Source organism: Archocentrus centrarchus, chromosome 6, assembly GCF_007364275.1.
Source record: "Archocentrus centrarchus isolate MPI-CPG fArcCen1 chromosome 6, fArcCen1, whole genome shotgun sequence".
Taxonomy (NCBI): Eukaryota; Metazoa; Chordata; class Actinopteri; order Cichliformes; family Cichlidae; genus Archocentrus; species Archocentrus centrarchus.
In genome coordinates this window covers 30,861,671-30,886,414 of record NC_044351.1, presented here as the reverse complement: position 1 = coordinate 30,886,414, position 24,744 = coordinate 30,861,671, and the positions used below count along the sequence as shown (strand labels likewise).

General features: G+C 39.0%; 2 protein-coding genes and 4 non-coding genes across 10 annotated transcripts; all 6 read left to right on the top strand.

Annotated features, from left to right (window-relative positions):
- The first annotated feature begins 1,469 nt into the window (after positions 1–1,469).
- On the top strand, positions 1,470–1,541 carry trnap-agg (transfer RNA proline (anticodon AGG)). The gene has a single exon. It is a non-coding gene; the product is annotated as a tRNA-Pro (tRNA).
- An 864-nt stretch (positions 1,542–2,405) lies between these two features.
- On the top strand, positions 2,406–2,477 carry trnap-ugg (transfer RNA proline (anticodon UGG)). The gene has a single exon. It is a non-coding gene; the product is annotated as a tRNA-Pro (tRNA).
- A 2,291-nt stretch (positions 2,478–4,768) lies between these two features.
- Positions 4,769–4,840, top strand: trnap-agg (transfer RNA proline (anticodon AGG)). The gene has a single exon. It is a non-coding gene; the product is annotated as a tRNA-Pro (tRNA).
- Positions 4,841–7,617: 2,777 nt separating this feature from the next.
- On the top strand, positions 7,618–7,689 carry trnap-agg (transfer RNA proline (anticodon AGG)). Its single transcript has one exon. It is a non-coding gene; the product is annotated as a tRNA-Pro (tRNA).
- A 2,332-nt stretch (positions 7,690–10,021) lies between these two features.
- On the top strand, positions 10,022–18,026 carry bbs2 (Bardet-Biedl syndrome 2). Of its 4 annotated transcripts, none has more exons than XM_030732014.1 (19): positions 10,026–10,154; positions 10,303–10,483; positions 10,654–10,787; positions 10,962–11,189; positions 11,592–11,717; positions 12,030–12,092; positions 12,256–12,333; positions 12,446–12,550; positions 13,197–13,283; positions 13,418–13,553; positions 13,704–13,843; positions 14,636–14,765; positions 14,895–15,066; positions 15,222–15,351; positions 15,461–15,580; positions 15,789–15,926; positions 16,151–16,263; positions 16,851–16,999; positions 17,159–18,026. In XM_030732014.1, exons 3-19 carry the CDS (start codon positions 10,671–10,673, stop codon positions 17,263–17,265), a joined length of 2,139 nt encoding a protein of 712 aa, XP_030587874.1. In that variant the 5' UTR covers positions 10,026–10,154; positions 10,303–10,483; positions 10,654–10,670; the 3' UTR covers positions 17,266–18,026. The 4 variants fall into 4 exon arrangements, with proteins under 4 accessions (XP_030587871.1, XP_030587875.1, XP_030587874.1 ...); XM_030732013.1 differs by having other exon boundaries at positions 10,027–10,154; positions 10,300–10,483; XM_030732011.1 differs by lacking the exon at positions 10,303–10,483 and having other exon boundaries at positions 10,022–10,154.
- Positions 18,027–19,689: 1,663 nt separating this feature from the next.
- Positions 19,690–24,489, top strand: b3gnt9 (UDP-GlcNAc:betaGal beta-1,3-N-acetylglucosaminyltransferase 9). 2 transcript variants are annotated; one of them, XM_030732019.1, is made up of 8 exons: positions 19,690–20,161; positions 20,925–20,979; positions 21,256–21,379; positions 21,489–21,608; positions 21,894–22,247; positions 22,556–22,797; positions 22,880–23,135; positions 23,239–24,489. In XM_030732019.1, exons 2-8 carry the CDS (start codon positions 20,975–20,977, stop codon positions 23,581–23,583), a joined length of 1,446 nt encoding a protein of 481 aa, XP_030587879.1. In that variant the 5' UTR covers positions 19,690–20,161; positions 20,925–20,974; the 3' UTR covers positions 23,584–24,489. The 2 variants fall into 2 exon arrangements, with proteins under 2 accessions (XP_030587879.1, XP_030587880.1); XM_030732020.1 differs by lacking the exons at positions 19,690–20,161; positions 20,925–20,979 and adding an exon at positions 21,019–21,038.
- The last annotated feature ends 255 nt before the right edge of the window (positions 24,490–24,744 follow it).

Below are 24,744 nucleotides of genomic sequence, written 5' to 3'. Positions count from 1 at the left end.
GTGGAGCCCTTTTACATTATAAGTTACAATTTTCAGTGGGTCACCCATTATCTCTATATGAGTTACGTTTTGACATATCAGAATATATCATGGATGACAGTAGGCCCCTTGTGCATGACGCTGGGTTATCTGTGTGGTATTGAGGAAGTATGGCTATACAATATAGACAGAACCAACCAGAGAGGAGTAAAACAAGATTTCGCTGACTATAACAAACATTTTTAGTCTCAGCAGGATAAATATAAACAGGTGTTAATGCAAAATAGTAACAGAGAGACAGGAACCTTGTAAACATGGTTCGCGTAGGATCCCCGGGGGACAGTGGGGTCAGAACCAAAAGAACACAGAACATGTGAACACTAAGCTTAAGTAGTTGGGACATGGTCCCTAGCTGCTAAAATAAGCAGTTAAAGTGCACAGCCAAGGTGGAGTGAGACTGCACAGAAGGTGCGCTTAGATATGTGTAGAGAAGAGAGAAGGAGAGAGAAACAACATGTAATGTAAACAATGTAAGTAGACTTCAAAATGTACTGTTCGGGCTCCTGCAACCTCCCCATACAAGGGGAAGAGAAAATCTAAAATAAAACAGCATATTTGCACATATTGTTCCAGGCTATAGGTTTATCTTAACAGAAAAATTGCTAGGAGAGCTGTGTGTGACTTAGCTAACACAGTGGGATAATTCCTGATATTATTATGTTAATATAAAATGTCTTTTTTAAAGTCTGAAATAAAGAGTGATGGGATTATGTGTGTTTTTGGTTCTTTTATTATAAAGTGAAGTGAAATACAGTACAACATCACAGGAGGCAATGTATATTTTATTTATCCATAAATCCATAAGACCTAACAACAAAGCACAAAATAATCACCTTCCAATTTGTATTCAGAGGTTTGCTGAGATTAAATAGACAACATATAAACTCAGAGGGAAAAGCAAGGGTCAGAACCAGTGTTCAAGTTCAAAAATCAGGTGTTAAAATAGTTTTTGTCTTTGTTTGGCATTTGTTCTTAATGTTGTATTTTGCTTGGTCTTTGTTTTGTTTGGAAAAAGAAAATGTTAATAATGACCAAAATAAAAATCATTCACTCAAAACAACAAAGGGAAAAAAACAAACAAAAACAAAATTTATATTATATAGGCCATGCTATTAAATTATAGTGTACAACAATCACACGGTGAGGACACGAACTCCTGTTTTAAGATGAACTTTATTTTATTTTTAACTGAACACTTTTCTCTGCGACCCTGAACTCGATAAGCGGAAGAGAATGGATGGGTGGATGGATCAATTCCTTTAAGTCCGTCCCAGGAGCGTCGAGCAAGTTGAAGACATTATGTTGTCCACCAACAGAGGGTGCTGTTGGAATGGCTGAAGTGCTGAGGCCAAAGTGCCACATCACAAATCTGAGGTTCGACAACAGATCTTCATCCCACAGAGGTCCAGATGTGCACAGGTCTACACAGCGGCTCGTTGGTCTAGGGGTATGATTCTCGCTTAGGGTGCGAGAGGTCCCGGGTTCAAATCCCGGACGAGCCCTTCCCTCTTATTTTTATTTGCTTCGATTAACGCTGGATTGTTTTGTGTTCCTCTCTGATGCTAGTTACTGCATAAGACTGCATGCAAAAGCCAATCTCACAATTCCACATGTACTGAAAGTGTACAACCCAATAAAACTGCTTAAATTGAAAAGGCTTCTGTTGCTCTATTGACTATCCTCAAGTAGTCATTGATTTCTTGTGAAATGAAAAAACCTTGAAAAAAGAGAGAGGAACTCAAATTGGTTTTTACTGGAAGGGCTCCACAGGTGAATATCAGTTTTGGTGACTTCTGCACCTGCAAAAGGACAGCTTGTCTTGTGGCAGTGCATTGATTAACTTTTTTTTTTAAATTAGTTAGACAAGAAGGAACTTTAGTTGCACCATAGTGTAGTGGCCGGCACATTTGTCTAACCCAGTTTCCTTCCGTGAGGAGGCACAAATCCCTTGGAAGGATGCATCAGGTAGGACACCCGGTGTAAACAGTCTGCCAAATCAAATATGTGGTGATGCTTATGTAACAACACCTTGTCAATAATGAAGCAGCCAAAAGTGGCTTTTAGCCAAGCAGGAACCTTGTTACCAACATCAAAAATTATGAATTTCTTGAGGGGGGGGGCTTTATAGATGAGCAATATTTCAGGTATGAGCTTTATCAAGTCATGCCTTACTACCACAGGGGTCCCCTGTGGTTAATCCCGTGACACAGGAGCGTCGAGCAAGTTGACGGCATAATGTTGTTGACCAGCAGAGGGTGCTGTTGGACTGGATGAAGTGCTGAAGTCAAAGTACCACATCAGAATTTTGAAATCCCAAAGCAGGTCTTTATATCTCAGAACTAGAAGTATGACCCATGGCTTACAGCGGCTTGTTGGTCTAGGGGTATGATTCTCGCTTTGGGTGCGAGAGGTCCCGGGTTCAAATCCCGGACGAGCCCAGTTTTTGAAATACTTTGGATCAAAGTTGGACTATGTTGTGTTGCACACCGATGCTGTTGATGCAGTTCTGACAGCAGGAATAGAATGCTGGAGTTCTGCTCTCAGTGTAACATTACAGAATAAAAGCATATGCACAGGAGAAAACTCTGATCTCTCTTCTACATCCACCTTAGGACAGGACCTTAACTTACCATTTTCTGTTTATACTTTCTGCCTTTTGTTAACATCATAGTCAGTTTTAAACTAGTACTTGTGTCCACTTAAAAAGTTACAGCTTAGCTTAGAAGTGCACTGATAATTTGAAACAGATAACTGACCATTTTAATATGGTCCAATTAATTGAAGAACCAACCCGTATAACTAATCAGTCTAGGACAAGAATAGATCTCTTATTCTCAAATAAGTCTGAGAGAATAACTAAAACATATAATTTCTTAAGTGGTCTGTCTGATCACAATGCTATATTTTTTGCAAGGAAATTAACTAAAATACGCTTTCATGACACTCTTAACAAAGTTGTAAATCCATCATCTTTACAAGATGTAATCCCAAAAAGCCAATGTTTAAATCTGGCAAGAGTCTTAAAGGAATTAGACTGGACTGATGTGAGGATGTTACAATAAATAGTCTTACCTTCTACTCTAAAATTAAAGATGTTATGGATTTATTTAAAAGGAAGAGAAAGAAAAGTAAAGCAATCAAAGGTATTTTACCATGGCTCAATGATGAATACCGAAAACTAATGAAGGGATCAATTACTTAAGAAATCACTTAAAACAGGATATGTATCTGATAGGCAACTATTTACTTCAGCAAGAAATAAAATAACTCAAATAATGCATAAAGCTAAGGCAAAGTTTTTTATATCAGTTATTGAGTCTGCAAAAGGAAATGGCAAGAAGATATGGCAAAATATTAACAAATTAATTGGTAAAAGGATAGATATAAGAAAAGAAGTAGAATTAGAAATTAATAATGTACTTGTGAAAGAACCCCTTGAGGTGGCAACTGAATTTAATACATTTTTTAAAAATTCAGTTGAAGAAATTTCACATCTTTTTACTTTACATGGAATTGAATCTTACCAAGGCAATGATTCCTTGTCAATTTTCAGAATAGAAGAAATTACTGAAGCAGAAGTGGCCTCTATTATAGGTAAAATAAAAAATTCCAAAGCTAAGGATGTGTATGGTCTGTAAATTAAGTTAAATATCTTGGAGTTATAATAGATTCTACTTTATCATTTAAGAATCATGTTAAAAATATATCTAAAATCATTAAATTTAACTTACACAATTTTAAGCAAATCAGATCATCACTGCCGGAAAATGCAGCCAAAATGTTTCTTTATTCTATGATTTTTTCTCATATGGGATATTGTTTCACTAACTGGTCATTGACAAGCAGTACTACTTTAAAACCAATAGAATCTTTATTTAAGAAGTCTTTAAAAGTGTTAGATAGAAAGCCTCTCTCTTTTCATCATTGTCCTATACTTCAGAAATATAGCATTTTAAGTTTTGAAAATTTTTAAAAATTCAAGTTTGCTTGTTCTATTTATAAAATTTTACATGGGCTTGCTCCACCTTCATTGGGTGAGTTCATTATGCCAAAATCAAATATTACTGGGAGATTAACTAGAGCCTCCATTAGAGGTGATTGTGTGATACCTTTTAGGCATACAACATTTAGCAAACAGGTGTTATCAGTCAGGGGGAGTGAAATTTGGAATGATATTCCGACTGTAATAAGAGAATGCACCAAAAAAGCAAGAGTCAGCGCAAATGTTAAAAAAAAAATGATGTTGGGGGGGGGGGGGGGGGGGGGGGGGGGGGGGGGGTGAGGAGTTAAAATTATGTTCGTCTCTATGTAAATTTAAAGAAAGGGTTTAAAAATCAGCTGCTAAAATTGTCTTTGTGTTTGTTCTGAATATTAGATTTTGTTTGGTGTGTCTTTTGGTGAATTAGAAATTTACATAAAATACAATAGCAGATATATATGCACTATAACCAGATATCAAAACACTATTTATTTAGCTTACTGTTTTTTTTTGTTTGTTTGTTTTTTGAAAACAAGATTGCCAGAAACGTGATTCGATCCCGCTCCGTGATAATACGTGATCTACCACTGACGTGCTGTAAATAACAATTGAAGATATAATGTTGTCCACCAACAGAGGGTGCTGCTGGACTGGATGAAATGCTGAATCCAAAATGCCACATCACAAATCTGAGGTCCGACAACAGATCTTCATCCCACAGAGGTCCAGATGTGCATAGCTGTACACAGCGGCTCGTTGGTCTAGGGGTATGATTCTCGCTTAGGGTGCGAGAGGTCCCGGGTTCAAATCCCGGACGAGCCCAACTTTTAAGTACTTTGAAAGCAAAGCTGGATTATGTTGTGTTCCACACTGATGCAAAAGTAAATCTCGGACGTCTCTTGTAGTGAAAGTGTAAAACCTAATAAAGCAACTTAAACTGAAAAGGTTTGTGGTTAAACTCTCTTCGGAGTTCTGACAGCAGAAATTCTGTTCTCTGTGTAACATTACAGGACAAAATTCTGATCTCAGTTCTGCATCCTCCCTTGGACAGCTAAGACCACCCCACAAGTGTTTTTTTTTTTAACTTACCATTTTTTTTTTTTTTTTTTTTTTTTTTTTTTATTCAATTTATTTCGAACAATCAAAATAAAATAAAAAAACAACAACGAAAAATAAATAAACGCGTAAGAAAATAAAACATACATATATCCATATATGCATATATACACATATTCACCATTATAACAAATGCAAATCAAACATCAATAAATAAATAAATAAAATGACCAGCAATGTATTTTATAACAATCTCAAGGTGTTCGAAAAGGGAGCAGGAAGAAGCAATAGCTTATCTAGTCCTGTCCCCATTGCCTTTTACAAGTTCATAATTAAACTGAATTATAATATTAACCAAACATTTTAACCAAACATGCATACTCTAACACCAGCATGCATGGCTACACACACCTACCCATGCCAAAGTGCCCTGTGATACAATCTACCCAATCTTCTATAGATCATTTTGATGTACATGAAGCTACAATCCAACAATAACAAAAATAACAAAACATCTCATTCGTATTTATACACATTATTTATATGCTCCTTATATTTTTTCTTGAATTGTGCAATAGTTGTACTTAACTTAATTTCATCATCTAGACCATTCCACAAACGCACTCCACAAACTGATACACACATACTTTTAAGATTTGAGCGAACACATGGTTGAACAAAGTTACATTTCCCTCTTAGATCAAACCTTCCTTCTCTATTTTTAAAGAAATTTTGAATATTCTTTGGAAGCATACTGTTTTTTGCTTTAAACATCATCTGAGCAGTTTTAAATTTTACTAAATCCATAAATTTCATAAGTTTTGATTTAAAGAATAGTGGATTTGTGTGTTCCCTATACCTAACATTATATATCATTCTCATTTTCTGTTTACACTTTCTGCCTTTTGTTAATATCATAGTCAGTTAAAAAAAAGTTACAGATTTATATTACATGATTTAACTGTCTACTGTAATGGATACTGTGCATTAACATTTTAACATCTCCTTTAAGGCAAGACACTATTTAAAAAAAATAAATCTTCTGGCAAATTTATCTCACAATGAAACAGTCTTTTTATTTACATTAAGACATTAACTTTTTCCTTTCTGAATTGTGATGTTTACACATGAAAATGTTGTTATTGCATTACTCATGCACAAATTAAATTTGAAAACTGGATAAATTCAGGCTCAAAAGTCTTTTTTTTAATGTTTATGAACACGTTAGTGCCGGGCTCTTCAACTCCAGACCTCGAGAGCCCCTGTCCTGCAGGTTTTAGATGTGTCTCTGCTTCAACGCACCTGAGTCAAATATAGAAGTCATTAGCAGGACTCTGGAGAATTTGACTGCATACGGAGGAGGTAATTCAGCCATTTGATTGAGGTGTGTTGAATCAGGGACACATCTAAAACCTCCAGGCCCTCGAGGCCTGGAGTTGAAGAGCCCTGCTTTAGTGTGTGAGACTTTTAAAAAGGGATACTTGATTATCCTTTTTATTCTTCTTTGACTTGTTGTCAGTGTTGTCAAACATTTTCAGCATAGTTTGAAATGATAGAGAGACAAAGTACATGAAGGGTCAGTGCAAATAGTAATAAAAAAATAAACGATGTTTGGGGATGGAAAAATTGCAATGAGGAGTTAAGATTGTGTTCTTCACTATGTAAATTTAAAGAAAATTAAAACAAAAAAAATCAGCTGGTAAAACTGTCGTTGTGTTTGTTCTGAATATTAGATTTTGTTTGGTGTTTCTTTTGGTTAAATCTAGTTAGAAAACTGTTGCCATTTAGAATATGCTGCATGTAACAAGTGTAGATGTAATAAGCTTAAGCTTCAGCCTACACCTCTTCAGTCAATAATTTGTGAGATTCCCTTTGAATTCAGTTCTCTTTTGAAAATGAGATTGGGAGGAGTGTGATTCATCACTCCAGAGAAAAAGTCTCCACTGCTCTAGAGTCCAGTGGCGGCATGCTTTACATCACTATGAAGTTTGGGGGTCTGTAGCAACTGACTCCGTAGAAAGTTGGTGACCTCTGTGCACCATGTACCTCAGCATCCTCTGACCCCGCTCTGTGATTTTACGTGACCTACCACTTTGTGGCTGAGTTGCTGTCGTTCCCAATCGCTTCCACATTGTTATAATGCCACCAACAGTTGACTGTGGAATATTTATTAGTGAGGACATTTCATTTGTTGCACAGGTGGTATCTCATCACTGAGCTCCTGAGAGGACATAAACTCCTTTAACACCAGATTTTAAGTTGAACTTTTTAAAAAAATATTTTCATTATTTGGCTTAAATTTTGGATTGAACACTCTTTTTCCCTTCCTTCCTTCCTTCTTTCTTTTTTTTTTTTTTTAAAGAATGCCTTTAATATTGATACACCGGAGCGTCAAAGAAGTTGGATAGATGGAAGTTGTCCACCAACAGAGGGAGCTGTTGGACTGGATGAATTGTTGAGGCCAAAGTGCCACATCACAAATTTGAAATCCCACTGCAGGTCTTTATGTCTCAGAATTTGAAGTCTGTGTAACTATGTACTGTGGCTCGTTGGTCTAGGGGTATGATTCTCGCTTAGGGTGCGAGAGGTCCCGGGTTCAAATCCCGGACGAGCCCACTTTTTTTTCTTTTCTTTTTTTTTTATAAAGTACTTTGAAAGCAAAGCTGGATTATGTTGTGTTCAATTTTAAACTACTGGTAATACTTGTGTCCACTTGTGTCTTTTATTTACATTATAAAAAATGTATTTGCATGCAAATAAAACAAAATACTAAATGTAAAAATATAAATTGTGACCTGTTCCTTATCGAATCAAATTTGTCATTAAAAATGACTTCTATCTCGGCACTATCTCACAAATGCTGGAGAACATTTTTTTAAATTTAAAATATGTATTTTTGTTTTTACAAAATACGCTTTTTATAGTTTTTAAGATGATGGTAGAATTCATACATTTACCATCATCTTTGCAGTAAGGTGAACATATAACATGCACCATCAGAGGCTGCTGTTGGCCTGGATGAACTGTTATGCTCAAATTGCCACATTACAAATTATTGTTGGATGGCAATCATTTGGAGCACAGGATTACAGATGTGGCGTTCCACATATATAGGCTTGTTAGTCTATGAGTATGATTCTCACTTAAGGTGTGAGAGGATTCAAATCTCACCAAAGCCCTTTGTGACCTGTGCATTCATAAACTTTCAAGGAAAAACACACAAAGTTGCTACCTGTGAATTACAACTTGTGTGAAATCTACACTTCTGCTGCAGTTAGTGATTTTTAACTGTCATCAGTTATTTTGCTGATTATTCTCAATTAACCCAGTAATGGTTGGTTTATTACAGTTTCTTTATAAAATTATGTCTTGCGTAAGAACCTGACCTTGAAGAGGAGATGAGATAAACTCAAATTAGGAATGATTTCCAGTGTTTATAGGCAGGTTGCACAAAGGAATCTTACTTTTTGTGACTTCTACATTGCTGGCAAAATGACCCAATCTCATTTGGCAGTGCATTAACATTTTTTAATTATTTAGTCAATTAATAACCTTGTTTCTGACATCCTGTAACTGTCTTTACTCTAATTTATTATCTTACCTTCAAATGAATAAAAAATTTAATTATTCCCAATTAATGAAACAAACATTTTTTTTTAAATATTGAGTGCTATAAGCTGTATTTTCTGTTTTATTTTCTTTAATTTGCAGAAATAATATAATTTTTTTGTCATTAGCACATTAATTTATAGGCTTAATCAAACCAAAAAGTTGTCACCAAAACACAAAAGCTTAACAAACAGCTTAGAGGTGACAGAGGTGGGACCATCACATCTGCTCTGCACCTCAAAGTGTTATAACTGATGATGACATCTGGAATAGCCTTCTGTAATTAAAAGCATTTTCCACCCTGGCCTAATACATGCCTATGTTAGCTATTGGAAGTGTCAGAGAAGAACTGCTGATTTGGTAGAACCATTTAGAAAGCCAGAAGAGTCCAATTAAAGATGAGTTAATACAGCTATAGACTATATGGGCAGACAAATTTTATACTGTCTATGAGAGAAACATTGCTGACAACACCTGGAGGGGACCTAAAGATTAGGTTTATTAAAAAAATGATCATGAAGAAGTATGTGAGGGTGGTGCATGACATGCATGATAACAGTGAGACAGTGGTAAGTTGTGCGATTCAAGGTGGGGGTGGGATTACATCAGGGATCGGTTCTGAAACTCTTTTTGTTTGCAATAGTGATGCACAGGCTGACAGATGATGTCAGGCAGAAGTCTTCATGGACTATGATGTTTGCAGATGCCTGGAGAGGTGGAGGAATGCACTGGAGAGAAGAGGAATGAAAATCAGTTGAAGCAATACAGAATACATGTGTGTGAATGAGAGGGAGACAGGTGTAACAGTGAAGTTGCAAAGAGCACAGGTAGTGAAGGTAGATAAGTTTAAATACCTGGGGTCAACCATCCAAAGCAATGGACAGTGCACAAGAGAGGTGAAGAACAGAGTGTAGGCAGGGTGGAGTGGGTGGAGACGAGTGTCAGGGGTGATTTGTGGCACAAGGATAGCAGCTAGAGTGAAAGGGAAGGTCCACAGTATGGTATAGTGAGACTTGCTATGATATATGGTTTGGAGTGGCACTAACAAAAAGACGAGGCTGAGCTAGAGATGGCAGAGTTGTACATGCTAAGATCTTCACTGCGAGTCACCAGGATGGACAGAAATATAAATTGGTTATACTGAACAAAGGATGTTGAAGATGGAGCTGCCAGGCAGGAGGAAGGAAGACCACAGAGAAGGGATGAGATGGAGGCAGATCTGCTGCGGCAAAGCCGTAAAGGGAGCATGAATGATATCTCTGCCATGTCCCAGTTAGATACCACCACTGCATCTCAGGCTCATGTGATTTATTTTGAAAACAGCAGACAGGAAGTTGGCAGCTAATCAACTTCCTGTCGCCGTGTTATCGTTTTATCCAGTTAGCTCATTAGCCAACTGGGTTCTTTGGAACAGAAATAAAAAATATTTGCAGCTAAGGCGGGGGACAGGCGAAGTTTCGTGCAGAGAGTGGTACGTTTTTCACAAATTAGTGATGTCCTTTATTGTTGCGTCCTCGGTAGTTTGGACTTGTTTCCTGCGAGTTTGAAGACATCGATGTTAATGTCAGCCAACTATGCTAGCTTTTCAAGGAATTTAAGTCAAATATTTATTTCAGCAGAAAGCTTCACAGCGTACTTGGTGTCTATGCGGAGCTTACGATGTGTGAGGGAGTCGGGTGTGGTGTTTTTTGGTCGTTTAAGTGGCATTTTTGTGCAGCGAACGACGGGGAGATTAGCTAGATGAAAAGCTTTAGCTTGCGACGCCTTGTTGCTAGGCAACAGAACCCGTCACCGGCTGAGGTAAAGCCTGTAATTACATTAGTGCGGTAAAATTACTCATCACTTTTTGCTTAAATTCACGCACCCTGCTTGTCCTGTGTGTACGATATTTGTCAGCTTTAAGTGATTATCTGTAAAATAATTTTTTCCATACTTTTTCTGTATCTATATTGGCTTACCTCTCGTTTAAGAATATAGAGTAAGCACCATGTTGGTCCCCATATTCACTCTGAAGCTGAACCACAAGATTAACCCTCGCATGGTGGCTATTGGACAGTTTGATGGAGTACATCCATGCCTTACTGCTGCCACGCAGGCTGGAAAGGTGAGGGAAATAAATGTTGTCAATTTCCAAAATGTATTTGTAATAATCAATAACTTGTAGATATCACAGTTATGCCATACACAGCAGCCATGCTATATGAAAATTATTTTCAGGAACTCTTAACTCTCTGCAGCATTTGGCAGTTCCCGACTATCTCCTCTTTCTCATTGAAAGGTTTTTATCCACAACCCCCACGCTCGTGGCCAGAGACCTGTGGCTCATCGACTGAGCCAGAGTGCCCAGGACTCTGATATTTCTCTGCTCAACATCAATCAGGCAGTCACTTGCTTGACTGCAGGAAAACTGGGACCAAATACCACCAGGGACACACTGTTAGTGGGTTCCCAGACAAACCTGTTGGCCTATGATGTCCATGACAATGCTGATATATTTTACAGAGAGGTGAGTGAAGTCAGGAAGGATTTTGGAATTGGGTGTTGTAACTTGTCTCAACTGTGTTATTTTCTGGAAAACAATTAAAACTAGAATACTTGATTCAAAATTAGAATAGGAAAAATGCTTAATTTGTTCTGTTGATATTATACTGATCTTATATGTTTGGTTTTAAAAAAAAAGGACAGGATTACTGAACATTAATTAATCCAGCTGATTGTCAGAACCTGATTCTCTGGCCCTTCAGCTATTAAGGCAGTTGAGAGAAGTAAAGACATTACCTCTATTAGAGATGGCTGAACTGTGCGGTGTAGTTAAAATCACAAAACAAAACTGTCTCAAGTAGAAATGCTTTACACAAAAGAATGTGGACCTGGCTTATCTTTAAACTCTTTGCTTGTTGGTGTGTAGGTGACAGATGGAGCCAATGCTATTGTGTTGGGGAAACTTGGGGACATCCCCTCTCCTCTTGCCATTATTGGAGGGAATTGTGCCTTGCAAGGTTTTGACTATGAAGGCAATGACCACTTTTGGACAGTAAGACCTCAGGCTTTTTAAAAAAAATTTTCAAACTGTGCTTCATGTTATTTATAGGGCTGTTCCTTTAAGTATGTATTGTTAAGTTTTAGGCATTAACTAGTAATAGATCTCAAACTGGTTTTATTGTCACATGATGATCACATTTTTATATTGTTGTGTTTTTAATTTCCAAACATTGTTTACAATCCATTTGATTTATTGTATTTATAAAATAACTATACTCCACTTTCTTTCAAACCCTTTCAAGAAAATACCATTGATCAGATTTCTGTGGGTTGCAGTCATAAAGTGGATTTTTTAAATTATTAGGTAACTGGAGATAATGTCAGGTCTCTGGTGCTCTGTGACTTCACTGGAGATGGGAAAAATGAGGTAAGTCTTGACTACCTGGCAGCCTGACTTTTTTGCTCTGAGTCCTCTAGTTAGGGTGCTGCTGCCTTCCTCATCTCACTTTGCAGTTTCTGTATCTGCTTACAGTTCTGTCAGAACTATAGATGAATTCAGATTAATTGATATAAATCTGTTGTATTCACAGCTCCTGGTGGGATCTGAGGATTTTGACATCAGGGTATTCAAAGAGGATGAACTTGTGTCAGAGATGACTGAAAATGAGGTAACTGGATGCAATATGTAGCATTCTTTCCAGGCTTGGTAAGTGTTGATTGATTAACACTGATTGCATGGGTGTAACATGTTTCTCTTTTGCTCTCTCTGTTTTCCTTCAGACAGTAACATCTTTGTGCCATATGCACGGCAGCAGGTTTGGCTATGCCCTGGCTAATGGCACTGTTGGTGTGTATGACCGTGCTGCCCGCTACTGGAGGATCAAGGTACTGTAATCCTTCATGATTGTATATTTCTTGGAGACAGGGATAATTTTTACATACAGTGTTTACAGATAATGTTTTGCCTTTCAGTCTTAAGGTTTTTGATTTGTTTGTTTGTGGTCTGTGTCTCCCCCTCTCTTCATTGTTTTACTTTTTTGTTTCCTAAAAGTTCAGACTTCTAGATTAACCTGCAAAAGACATCGTTTCTATCTTTGTTTATTTTCAGGGTTTTCATTCTTGGAATTATTGTGGTTTAGTAACCAACTGATAGTCACTTGTAGCACATTCATAGATTATTAAAAAACTTGAAACAAACTCCACTAGGTTTACAAGAAAGCATGAATGGCTCATAATCCACACAGCGTTACCTCCCACAGTAGTGAGGTTTGCTGGATGAGGATTTGGGGCAAAATAGTTTTGAGAGATACTGTAGGTAGTCAAGTTAAGATAACAAACATTAGAAATATTGGAAAGTCTAGATGTTCTTGATTGTGTTGGTGCTTGGCTTTTTTTTTTTTCTTTTTTTTTTTCTTTTTTTCACAACCCGTGCTGCATCACATATTGATTAATTTGCCACCTGTGAAGGAAGTGAATGTAGATAGCTTAGTTTTTTCTACAGTATAATGTTTCCTTTTCTCTCCTCACTCAGTCTAAGAATCATGCAATGAGCATCTTTGCCTTTGACTTGAATGCTGATGGGGTTGTGGAGCTCATCACTGGCTGGTCCAATGGAAAGGTGAGTACACTACTGGTATCCAGAAACTACTTCTTACAATTTTCACTTAGGATTTTTTTTTTTTAATGATTTTGCGGGACAACAGCTGGCGAGCATTTCTGCAGTTTTCTCAAGCTGCCATACTTTTGTTTTAGATTGACGCTCGCAGCGACCGGACAGGTGAGGTCATTTTCAAAGACAACTTCTCCTCTTCTGTGGCTGGAGTGGTGGAAGGAGACTACAGGTTGGATGGACAGAAACAACTCATCTGCACCTCTGTAGAGGGAGAGGGTAAGTCTGTGTGTGTGTGTGTGTGTGTGTGTAAACTGGTTGAAAATGGACCATCACATTCATTCTTGGATATATTTGTACTCTTCTGTGTGTGTTTGAGACTAACACTGTGAGCTCATAACAGGATATGTCAATGTGCGTATCTTGTAGTTCGTGGTTATTTGCCAGCCAGTAAAGACCTAAAAGGGAATCTCATGGACTCCAGTGCTGAGCAGGACCTCATTCGAGAGCTCAGCCAGCGCAGACAGAATCTGCTGCTTGAGCTACGCAACTATGAGGAGAATGCTAAGGTGAAAAACTGACTGGGATTTAAGAGTCCCTTATTCCCTGAATATGGTAGAGTCCACTCATACTTTTTGGCTCTTACTAGGATATTGTGAGAGATATGCAAGATAAACATGTTCTCAAGATTACGTTTAATGACTTTGAGCTTTGAATACACATTATGCAAGAATATGTAGTGTCTGCTTGGTAGTTTTGTTTCTGTACACCACCACAGCAGATTGTATGTCAATCAGTATGCGATTGAAGTGCAGACTATCAGCTATAATTAAAGGGGTTTTACAAAGATTTTGCATCAACTGTTTAAAATAAAGACTCTTTTTAATAGTTTGACGAAAAAACTTTGCAGATAATGTCTGCCTGAAATCTGGAAGCAATGAATGTCACCAAATGTTGTTTCGTCCCTTGAGTTGCTGCGCTAGACCTTAATGCTGCCACCTTCAGTTGCTGCTTGTTTGTCAGGTGGAGTTCCTGGTTTTGGCTGTTGTTTTAAAATCAACTGACCTATCACTGTCAGAACATCATGTCTGAAACTAAATAACCAAACAGTCTGTTTAACAGTCTTGCTTAAGTTTGTTGACTTTTCCTGCAGCAAGGGGCTTTAATGACGTGAATCGGTCTCCTTAATCCCCTATGATTTAAATCAATTATTCAGGCTATAGTCATTCATAAGTCACTCATTCAGGCCAACCTAGTAAAACAAAATTCACAACAAAATTAAAAGGTGTAATTTGTCATGTTGGTTTTAGAGATGGTAGGCTTCATAATCACAGGATTCGTAAACTCTCGTATTATTTCAGGGTGTGTCAGAGACAAACAGTGGGATGGGTGTCATACCGGCCAACACTCAGCTCCAGACAGCGCTGTCAGTGAAACCTGCCACAGAGTCCCAGAAAGCTCATGTAGAGCTCAGCATTTCAACACCAAATGGTAGAAGTGGTTAGCATTTGAGCTGAGAATCTCAAGTTCAAGCATTGAAATCTTATCTTCTGTTTTTTTTTTTTTTTTTTTTTTTTTTTTTGAGTGTGTGCTTAACAGTCTCTCCTTTATCTTTTCCAGAAACCATTATCCGTGCAGTGCTCATCTTTGCAGAGGGCATATTTGAGGGTGAGAGTCACGTTGTCCACCCCAGTGCCCAAAACCTGTCTGGTTGTGTCAGAGTCCCCATTGTACCACCTAAGGATATACCGGTGGATCTGCACATCAAAGCCTTTGTTGGAGGGAGAACTAGGTAGGATCTATGAGGCTACTGATTTCACAAATTCATGTTGCATTGTCTAGATCAGTGTAATAAGGTTTTTTGTTTTTTTTTTTTCTAATTAATGCTGCTGCTCTCTGCTTTTCTCCACTTCTTCTTTTTTTTTTTTTTTTTTTGGTCCTCTTTAGCACCCAGTTCCATGTGTTTGAAATCACTCGTCAGCTGCCTCGCTTCTCTATGTATGACCTCACATTTGACTCCTCAGCTGCACAGCCCACTGGAAGAGTCGCCTTCAGCATCAGTGACCGACCACAGAGGGTAGACTGTCACAAGATCATCTACATTGGAAGCAGCAATATATTAAAATATGCTTTTTAAAAAAATTTAAATCTTATCTGTGGTTCTGTGTGAATGTTTTCTTGTGTAGGTGGTAATGTGGCTGAATCAGAATTTCCTGCTTCCAGAGGGAGTGGAGAGTCCCGATGTTACCTTTAATTCACTAAGAGGAGGGGGGCTATTGTCCTTTAGCATGGCCAGCAATGGACAGGTACGCTTAAACACAACAACCACGCATTTCAGTTTAACCTTAATTCAGATCTATTGTTAAATACTATAAAATTATATCATGCACACCACAAAATGTTTCTATTAACTCATCTGAGACTTGCTTTTTCATGATTAGTTTACCTGCATTTGCAGAATAATATAAGGCTTTCAAATCAACTCAATAATTAATTCATAATCTGTCCAATCAGATTACCATAAGAACTGACGATATTGACCTAGCAGGAGATCTGATCCAATCACTAGCCTCCTTCCTGGCAATTGAGGACCTGTCAGCAGAAGCAGACTTCCCCACATACTTCGAGGAGCTACGCACTACCCTCACTGAGGTTTGGCTTAGGTTGACATCTGTCCTCACAGTCACACATTCAGGACAGCATGGGTCAGTAGCTCTAAAAGTCCAGCTCAAAGATTAAAAGAAGTGGCTCAAACCCTTTTACCATTCAGTCTATGGCAACTCATACAAAGATAATGAAATGCATAAATCAAACTACAGGCCAAAAATCTGTAAATTTGATTTTGGGTGAACTGTTCCTTTAAATATGTGTTCTAGGTGGATGAGTTCCATTCTGTCCATCAGAAATTAACTGCAGCTATGGCTGACCACTCCAACTACATTAGGAACATGCTGGTGCAAGCAGAGGATGCTCGCCTTATGGGTGACATGTGAGTTACCACAGTATTTCATGTCATAATACTTGCAGTACTTGTTATTGGGTTAATAAAAATTAAAAAAGCCCTTGGCTTTTTTTATTGTAGAAAAAGCAGAGAATTTGAATCAGCTGCTTCCTGAATTCATGTTTTCTGTATGCCCTAAAAGGCACAACTTAATGGCTGATTTAGACTTCTGTGGTGATCCTTATAGAGCCTACAGTGTAACCTATGCAGGTGGCCAATGCCGTTATCAGCTGGTGCTAATTACCTTGTGGTCATATCCCAGTGTTTTATGTGGTGTCAGCCACAATAGAAAGATAAAATCCTGGGACTTTTTTTTGCCTCCTGGGTCCAGAAAAATAAACAAACAAACAAACCAAAAACATATTTGTCCATCGAGTTTTTCCACTTCTTTGTACATTCCCTCACATCCATTCTACAACAGCTTTGCAGTTACGACATACCTGCAGCGTAAATTAGTATGAATTCCCAGTTACAGTGACATTCATGTTAGTTCCTTGGTCATGAAAATGATTACAATATTGCAAAAACTACTAACTTCTTAATCAGAAGTGTTTTCTTGTCTGTTTTCACTGTAGGACAACTATGAAGAAGCGCTACAGAGAGCTGTATGATCTAAACAGGGATCTTATCAATGAATACAAGATCCGGTCTAACAACCACAATGCCCTTCTGGCTTGTCTCAAGTCTGTCAACCAGGCCATACAGCGAGCTGGTAGGCTCCGAGGTAGGCTATTGTGTATCAGTGGAAGATATGCTTGCAGTTCAGCCTTTTAATCTAGAGCACTCAACACTGTCTTTTGGTAGTTTTTAATTTGGCTAGCCTTTGTTGTTACAGCTTACATACTGTTGCTCTATATCTGGCTGTATGTATCCTCCTCTGCAGTGGGTAAGCCCAAGAACCAAGTGATCTCTGCCTGCCGAGATGCCATCAAAAGCAATAATGTCAACGCGCTTTTCAGGATCATGAGGGCTGGCACAGCATCCTCCTGAGGGTGGAAGGAGGAATGATGCGGGAACGGACCACAGACGTTCAGTCAGTACTCGTGATAACTGTGATGTGACCAGCAAGTGCGTTTTTACTCAGATGATGAGCTTGGAACGAGAAAAGCAGAAGAAAGTAGGAGTCTGAAATGGGGACACTGTTGTGGCCTTAATCCAAGACTTAATCCATGACTCAGTTTTAAGCAGCAGCATGGCAGCAACACTGGGCACCAGCTCATTGAAACTTGAAGTTCTGCTAACAGAAATATAATGGTGACCACAGACTTATTGCAAAATTGTCATCCATGATAGTCTGGCTTTTTGGAAGGGCTTCAGTTAGTGCAGTACAGTTTATCTAAACTGCCAGATGTAACGTAGGTGTGAGCAGCTATTGATCTCTTAAAGTACACTTTCTGATAGCTGTGTTAGTCAGACTGAAAGGATTGAGTGTGATGCCAATTTCACGTGTTTGTGGTGAGCTATCCAAACTGTTCCCGGAAATTTGGAGAACACGACCGTGCTGGATCGGTACCCCGACTGTTTAATTCAGCTGACTCAGTGATGTTTAGAAAGAGCGCAGCTGGAGCGAGACTGAGCGGCTTTCCTGTTGTAAAGCCACTGGTGGCGTGGACAGTCACACCCGGTCTCTGCTCTCAGCTGCCGTGTGTTTGTGTGGCGTTTGTAGCCAAAGAAAACTATTTAACTTGTTTACCTTTTGTAGACTGTACTCAGAAACTGCACATGTAATTTTGTGTTTGTGGAAATATTATTATTAAATAAAATTTTAAGCATTTATAACTTTTGGTTGATATTTTTTTTTGTTTGTTTTTTTTTTTTTTGAAGTATCATAAAGCAAAGATTTGACTCTTGTCTAATTTAGGTAGAGACACACTCAGCTGTTCTTGGTTGGATTTGAGTACTGAAGGTAGACTTAAACATTTAAGATACTGGATATGTTTTGCTGAATGTTCCAACTGCAGAACAGATGATAAGCTCCAATATTATACAGACTGCTTAACAGCCAAGTTTCCACAAAGTCATTGTGCACTACACTGAGTCTACACATAGGATTCCTCCAAACAAACAAAGTCAAAAGGGAACAATCATAGTAAAATATACGTGGCTTCCAGTTTTCTGATCCATCTCCTATGTAGGCTGTGCTGCATATACTTTTTAGTATTTTACACATCTTGCCTACTGTTATATAAATTGCAAAGTAACATATTCAAAGTCAGCTGTAGTTTATAGGTTCCACATGTGGTTCAGTAATGACCTAGTGTGCAGTGGCCTGACTTTGTAGCCTGCATGAACTAACCTATGATCAATGATTATTATATATTTAAATAGTGACTCATTTATCCGACCGATGTTTGAACTGAACTATGAAAATATCACAGTCCAGAAAGTGTCTTCTTCTGTAGAAAGCCCAGGACTTTCTACAGAAAGCATCATAATGGTACACCGATCAAGCATAACTTTATGACCGCTGACCGGCAAAGTGGACAACATTGATTATACTATATACACCCCAGTATATAGTAAGGAGCAAGTGAACACTTTGTCCTTAAATTTAATGTGTTAGAAGTGTAGTGTAAGGTGGGAGTGGAAGGATTTGAGTGAGTTTGACAAGGGCCAAATTGTGATGGCTCGAGGACTGATAGTCAGAGCATCTCCAAAACTACAGCTCTTGTGGGGTGTTCCCAGTCTGCAGTGGTCAGTATGTATCAAAAGTGGTGCAAGGAAGGAGGGTCAGTGGCAGGATCATGGGCAGCCAAGACTCACTGGTGCATGTGGGGACAGAAAGCTGGCCTGTGGTCTGATCCAACAGACACAGTTTAACACAGTTTGCTGCATTGCCGCAGACCAGTCAGGGTGCTGGGATGCTGATGCTGTTTTTCCTTCCCACTGGCACTGCCACCAAGTGCTTGGTCACAGGGGGTCGTTTTGACGACCAGTCTGTTGTGTAGTTGGACCTCATCTCTAAGCTCTCAAACAAAACAAAAGCCGTGACTCCCTCTCCCAGTTTCACTCCACACTTTTGCTATGTTGGCATCTGTATTGGGTAGCTCTAGTTTCAATCACGTGGTCAGACTGAGGGATGACAGTGCTGCCTTCACGTGCTTATGGTTAGCTCCAGTAACTAGTTCATCCACAGACACTGGTTAGAACCAATAGACTGTATGGTTAGCTCCTCCTTACTGCCGATCAGAGCCCACTGCTAGCTGTCCTGTATTCATATCGACATTTCAAATAGTTGATTAGGCAAAAAACGTTTCATCATTAACCTGTTTTCGTCCAATTTTGATATCTTTGATATCTGCATTTTTTTTTCTTGTGATATTGACGTATGTTATTTATGTATAAATACTGTGGTATAATTATGCGTCAGAATTATGTACCATAGGATAAGCGGAAGAGGACGGATGGATGGAAGTTGAATGCTATTGTTGACTGTCTGCTGTGTTTTGTTTTGTTTAAAAACAAACAAACAAACAAACAATTAAGTGATAGCCTGCATTTGAGCTTGTTCAGCCACACCCACGTTAAGTAACTCACATTTTAACCATTAAAATTCCAAAATAAAGGCAGGTTAGCCTTTACCAGCGTACAACGTGAATTTTTGTATTTCCTACAGCACCCTAACGCAACATGTGAAGAGCCCTGCGCCAGGTCAGCTAAATACCTTTAGAGTTTTACATCTTCTCTTTGAGTCGCTTTCGTACAAACATGTACTCATGAAGACACCATCCGGACAGATCTCTGCTATTTCCCCCCTGCCTGCGCTTTTTGTTTTACCTCACGGTATCTTAGAAACTTTGGAAGTCGGTTTACTTTGTTAGAGAGCAGAAAGAGCCTACGCTGCAGCCCAGATGTTTTTAGTTGGACCCTCTGTCTGCCTCCTCGGGTAAGTTTGAATGACTTCCATTAATAGGAGAACGCTGCGTACACTTCAGGATTATAAAAATAAGCAGATATGTTGTAACACATGGTCAGGAAAATGATTTGTGCAAACTGTGTTAGAAATTTTGGCCAAGTATTGGAATTCGTAGCACTGAGAAACAGACTGGCTTTTATTCTATGTAATATGTATATGCAATATGTAATGTATAAACTGATAAGCTTCTTTATTACTGTTGTTATTTACCAAGTTATGTCTGCTTCTGGGACACAGTTTTCTTTGAAATAATCGTCATGTTCCCTTACATAAGACTCAAACACTCCCCCTCCTGAACAGAGTTAAGGATTTGGTGTGAGAAAGGAGGAAGAACAGCCACACATTATTGTATCAGCTCACAAACAGCATGAGCTCATTTTTACCTTGCGATATTGTTGCGTGTATTGCTCATTGTTGATGCAAAGTAGGTTCCAGCTGGCATAAAGTGGGTGAAAAAGGAGACGATGGGCCGCAGCCTCTTGACTGCCCCAGGAACATATTTCAGGGGAAATCTGCTGAACTGAATCATTCCACAATGGAAGATGTGACTGCATTAGACAAGATGACTACGCTCTTTATAGTCAGAGCTGAAATATCTTGGACAGTTGATTAGTGAATCAAAGGAAGGGAAAATGGGGCAATTTGTGAAAAAAATGTAAAATGATTTCTTTTGTTATTTGTGACCTGCTGTTTTTTCATGCTTTGATCTCCGTTTGTCGCTTTTGTTGTCCAGGATGCTTTCACACACTGGTGCCTGAGGAGAACAAGAGGAGGCAGATAAGCATGAGGTTTCTTTTCTCCTAAAGATGTATTTTAAACCTTATGTTAAAGTGGTGAGAATTCAACAGTACGTGTCAGATCTCTATAAAAGAACAAGCAGGATAAATGTCTATAGACAAACTGTAAAGTTTGACATGTTGTTCAATAATGCAGATGTGAAGAGTTTTGCAGAGTAGTCAGCAAAAGCAAATCAAGTGTCTCCAAGCTCCAGGTATCAGTGCAGACAGTCTGCCAAACTGCTGCAGTCCCTAACTAATGCATTCCTGCTTAATGCCTAATTAAAGTCGGCGTCTTCAGATGATGCTGAGAAGGATGGTGATGATGAGGAGGATACTCCATATGAAGGGGGATGTGATGTGCACAGTTCTGCTGCTGGTGCTCTTCTGCCTTCTGCTCTATGCCCGACATGTAAGGATGGACTCAATCAAGGCACAGAATTTGTATAAAATTGCTTTTTGTTGTTGTTTCACTGTTGCTTTTAGATTAAAAGAAAAACCCACCAAATTCATATTTCCAGATTGTGCTCTCCTCTGGATGGGACAAACCTGTGTGGAAGCTGCACATCCATGGCTCCACCAACCCCAGTCGGACCCTGCTGGGAGCCAGTGGAGCGAAAGTGGGACAGGACTCTCAAAGGGTATGCACGTGCTAATACGAAGGTGTCAGTGTTATATCATCAAGCATAATGGGGTCATTAAAACAGATAGGCCCAGTTTTCCGTACAGGGATTATGTCTAATCCTGGACTAAATGCTTTTTCCTATTGTGGTTTTCATTGACTTTTTCCTTTTAGTCTAGGCACATGCTTAATCCATGACTGGGAAAACAGCTGATATTGTTTTAAGGGTCTATTTTGCTACTCACAGCAATGACCTACCTCTAATGAATTATATCTTCTTTCTTCCTTATTTTACCCTAATTAGGAGTTCCCATCCAGCCCTTCAGGCCCACAACTGCCTCCCTGTAAACCCCAGTCCAGGTTGAAATCTCCCCAGTCCAAATCCAAGTCTAAGGGCAAATCCAAGTCACGAAGGAGGAATGCTGTGCCGACCAAGGCTGCAGGCAATCCCCTACCCACGATGCCACCGTTTGACTTTGCGGGCTATATGAGAGAAAAAGACAACAGAAACTTTAAGCTGCTCATAGACCAGCCAGAAAAATGTCACATTGGAGGAGCAGAGGAAGAAGGAGGAGGAAGAAAGGAGAGCGGGTCTAATGCTGCTCCTTATATGCTTATCGCAGTGAAATCCATAGCTGCAGATTTTGATAAGCGTCAGGTAAAATTTGCTGGAAGAAAATATGTCTCATTATTTTCTGTAAGTTACTACAAAATTTAGACTGCATTTTACGGATAAAATGAATATTAATAACCAATATTTTTGTACAAACAGTGGATCAAACGATTACATGTCATCTGAAAGGAGTTATTTGTAGGGACAAGCTCACACAGGACTATTGCTCCTCATCTCCTTAATATATAAACAAGCATATTACTCGTATTAGCAAATGAGTTTCCTAATATGCTGTCCTCAGGTGGGTGTAAAAATTAAAACAATCTCTTTCCCTTTCTGCTTAATTCCTTTAGGTAGTTCGCCGGACGTGGGGTAAAGAGGGACATTTTGAAAATGGTGTGTCCATCCGTACAGTTTTCCTCCTGGGTGTTCCCAAGAATCACACCGCCCTGCCTCTGTGGGATCGCCTCCTGGCCTATGAGAGTCATACCTTTAAGGACATCCTGCTCTGGGATTTTGAGGACACCTTTTTCAACCTGACACTAAAGGAAACGCACTTTCTGAACTGGGTCAACAGCAGCTGTCCTCATGTCAAGTCAGTGTCAATTAAAGTGCACCAAATCAAATTGTTACTTACTGATGCTTAGTTTAATGTTATCTGGTCTGGTCTTATCCAGGTTCATCTTCAAAGGTGATGCCGATGTGTATGTCAACGTGGAAAACATACTGGAGATGCTACGAGGTCAAGAGCCAGATGGGGATCTGTTTGTTGGTGATATTATTATTAATGCTAAACCCATTCGCCGGCGCACTTCCAAGTACTATGTGCCAGAATTTTTGTATGGAGGGGGTTTGTACCCTAACTATGCTGGCGGAGGAGGGTTTGTGATGTCGGGACATACGGCTCGGAGACTTAGCTCTGCCTGTCAACAGGTAATTAAAATTTTTAAAAAAGGAGTTTTACCCATTTTTTTTAACATTTCTGTTTCTAAAATTATTTGGTTTATGATGACTTTTTAAAAAAAAATTCTTCCAGGTGGAATTGTTCCCAATTGATGACGTCTTTCTGGGAATGTGCCTCCAGCTGATTGGCATCAAACCATCACGGCATCAGGGCTTTCGAACTTTTGGAATTCCCCGACCATCAGCAGCTCCTCACCTTCAGACATTCGACCCTTGTTTTTACAGAGAGCTCATGGTTGTTCACAGCCTCCGTGTGCCCCAAATCTGGCTCATGTGGAACCTCCTCCACGACCCCAAGCTGAGCTGCCACAACAGGACGAGCAAGAGTTCCTGGCCTTTTAAATGGAGGGGGAAGCTGGGGCCGATGGTGGGAGAGGAGACAGACTACGATGAGAAACGGGTGTTTGTCACACATTAGCGACTCTCTGTAGGGCTGTGTGGGCTCTGCAGGATGGTTATGGTGGAGGACCTGTGGCTAACTGAAAAGGCTTGTGATGCGTTCAAAAGCACAGCTGAGCCATATGACACTTCATACAAGCTGGCAGACAGTCATGGGGGGAAATGAACTGGCTACGGACAAATGTGTTCCAGATTACTCAGAAAGAAAGCCCCAAGAGAATTTAGTTTTGGCATTGGAGCCCCCATCTCTCTTTTCACACTGTGATTGTGAACATTTGTGACTTTTAAAGCTTAAAAATGGATTGTTTACAGTTGTTTATGTGCATAGAAATCCACAACAACCAACCAAGTGTGGTTAGCTGGTTTAACCCCATTCACACAAAGTTGCAACATTGTTAATATTCAGATTATGTGGATAACGCTGGGAGTGGCTGAAGTGCAGACAGCAGAGACTTTTTGTGTTTCTCCTCTTCATAATGCTGGCTTGATGCGCCAATGGACGGTCTGTATCTGTTCCCTGGAGGAACAACAAATGAAGTCTAAATAGAAACCATCTGCGTGACGGAAACCAACTGGGACTCTGGCTCACACACACACACACGAACACTAACCAAACCTCTGCTGATTTTCGGGCATGTACTTTTATGTGAACACAATTTGTGTTAATTAATTTTTTCCTCCTAAACCTCTTCAAGTCTTTACCTCATTTTCAAATCAATTATTATTTAAAGGAAGATTCAGATTCATCTGCCAACACATCCAAAGTTCACAGATGTAGACAGATTCTTCTCTTTTCTTTCTTGGTTATATTAAAATTGTTGAAACTAGTTTTATTTTTATTTATATATTTGACTAGTATGGATTTAAAATTGAGTATGAAAAAATTGTGCTTCTTTTGATTAAATAAATGTTATGCCATATTTCACACAGGCTCCAATTGTACAGTTTAGCGTGGCGTGAAAAAGGTGGATAACGGCTCTCAGCGTGGAAATTGCTTTGTAACCCTTTCTAAACAGATAGAAGTCAATGACTTTGTTTCTGTTCTTGAGTTTCTTTATATCGTGGCATGATGTGTTGCTTAACTTTCTAAAAATGTGGTTAATCACAGTTATTTCATGATTTAAGCACTCAAAGCACTTTATACAACGTGCCTCACCCACCCATTCACACAACCACTTCT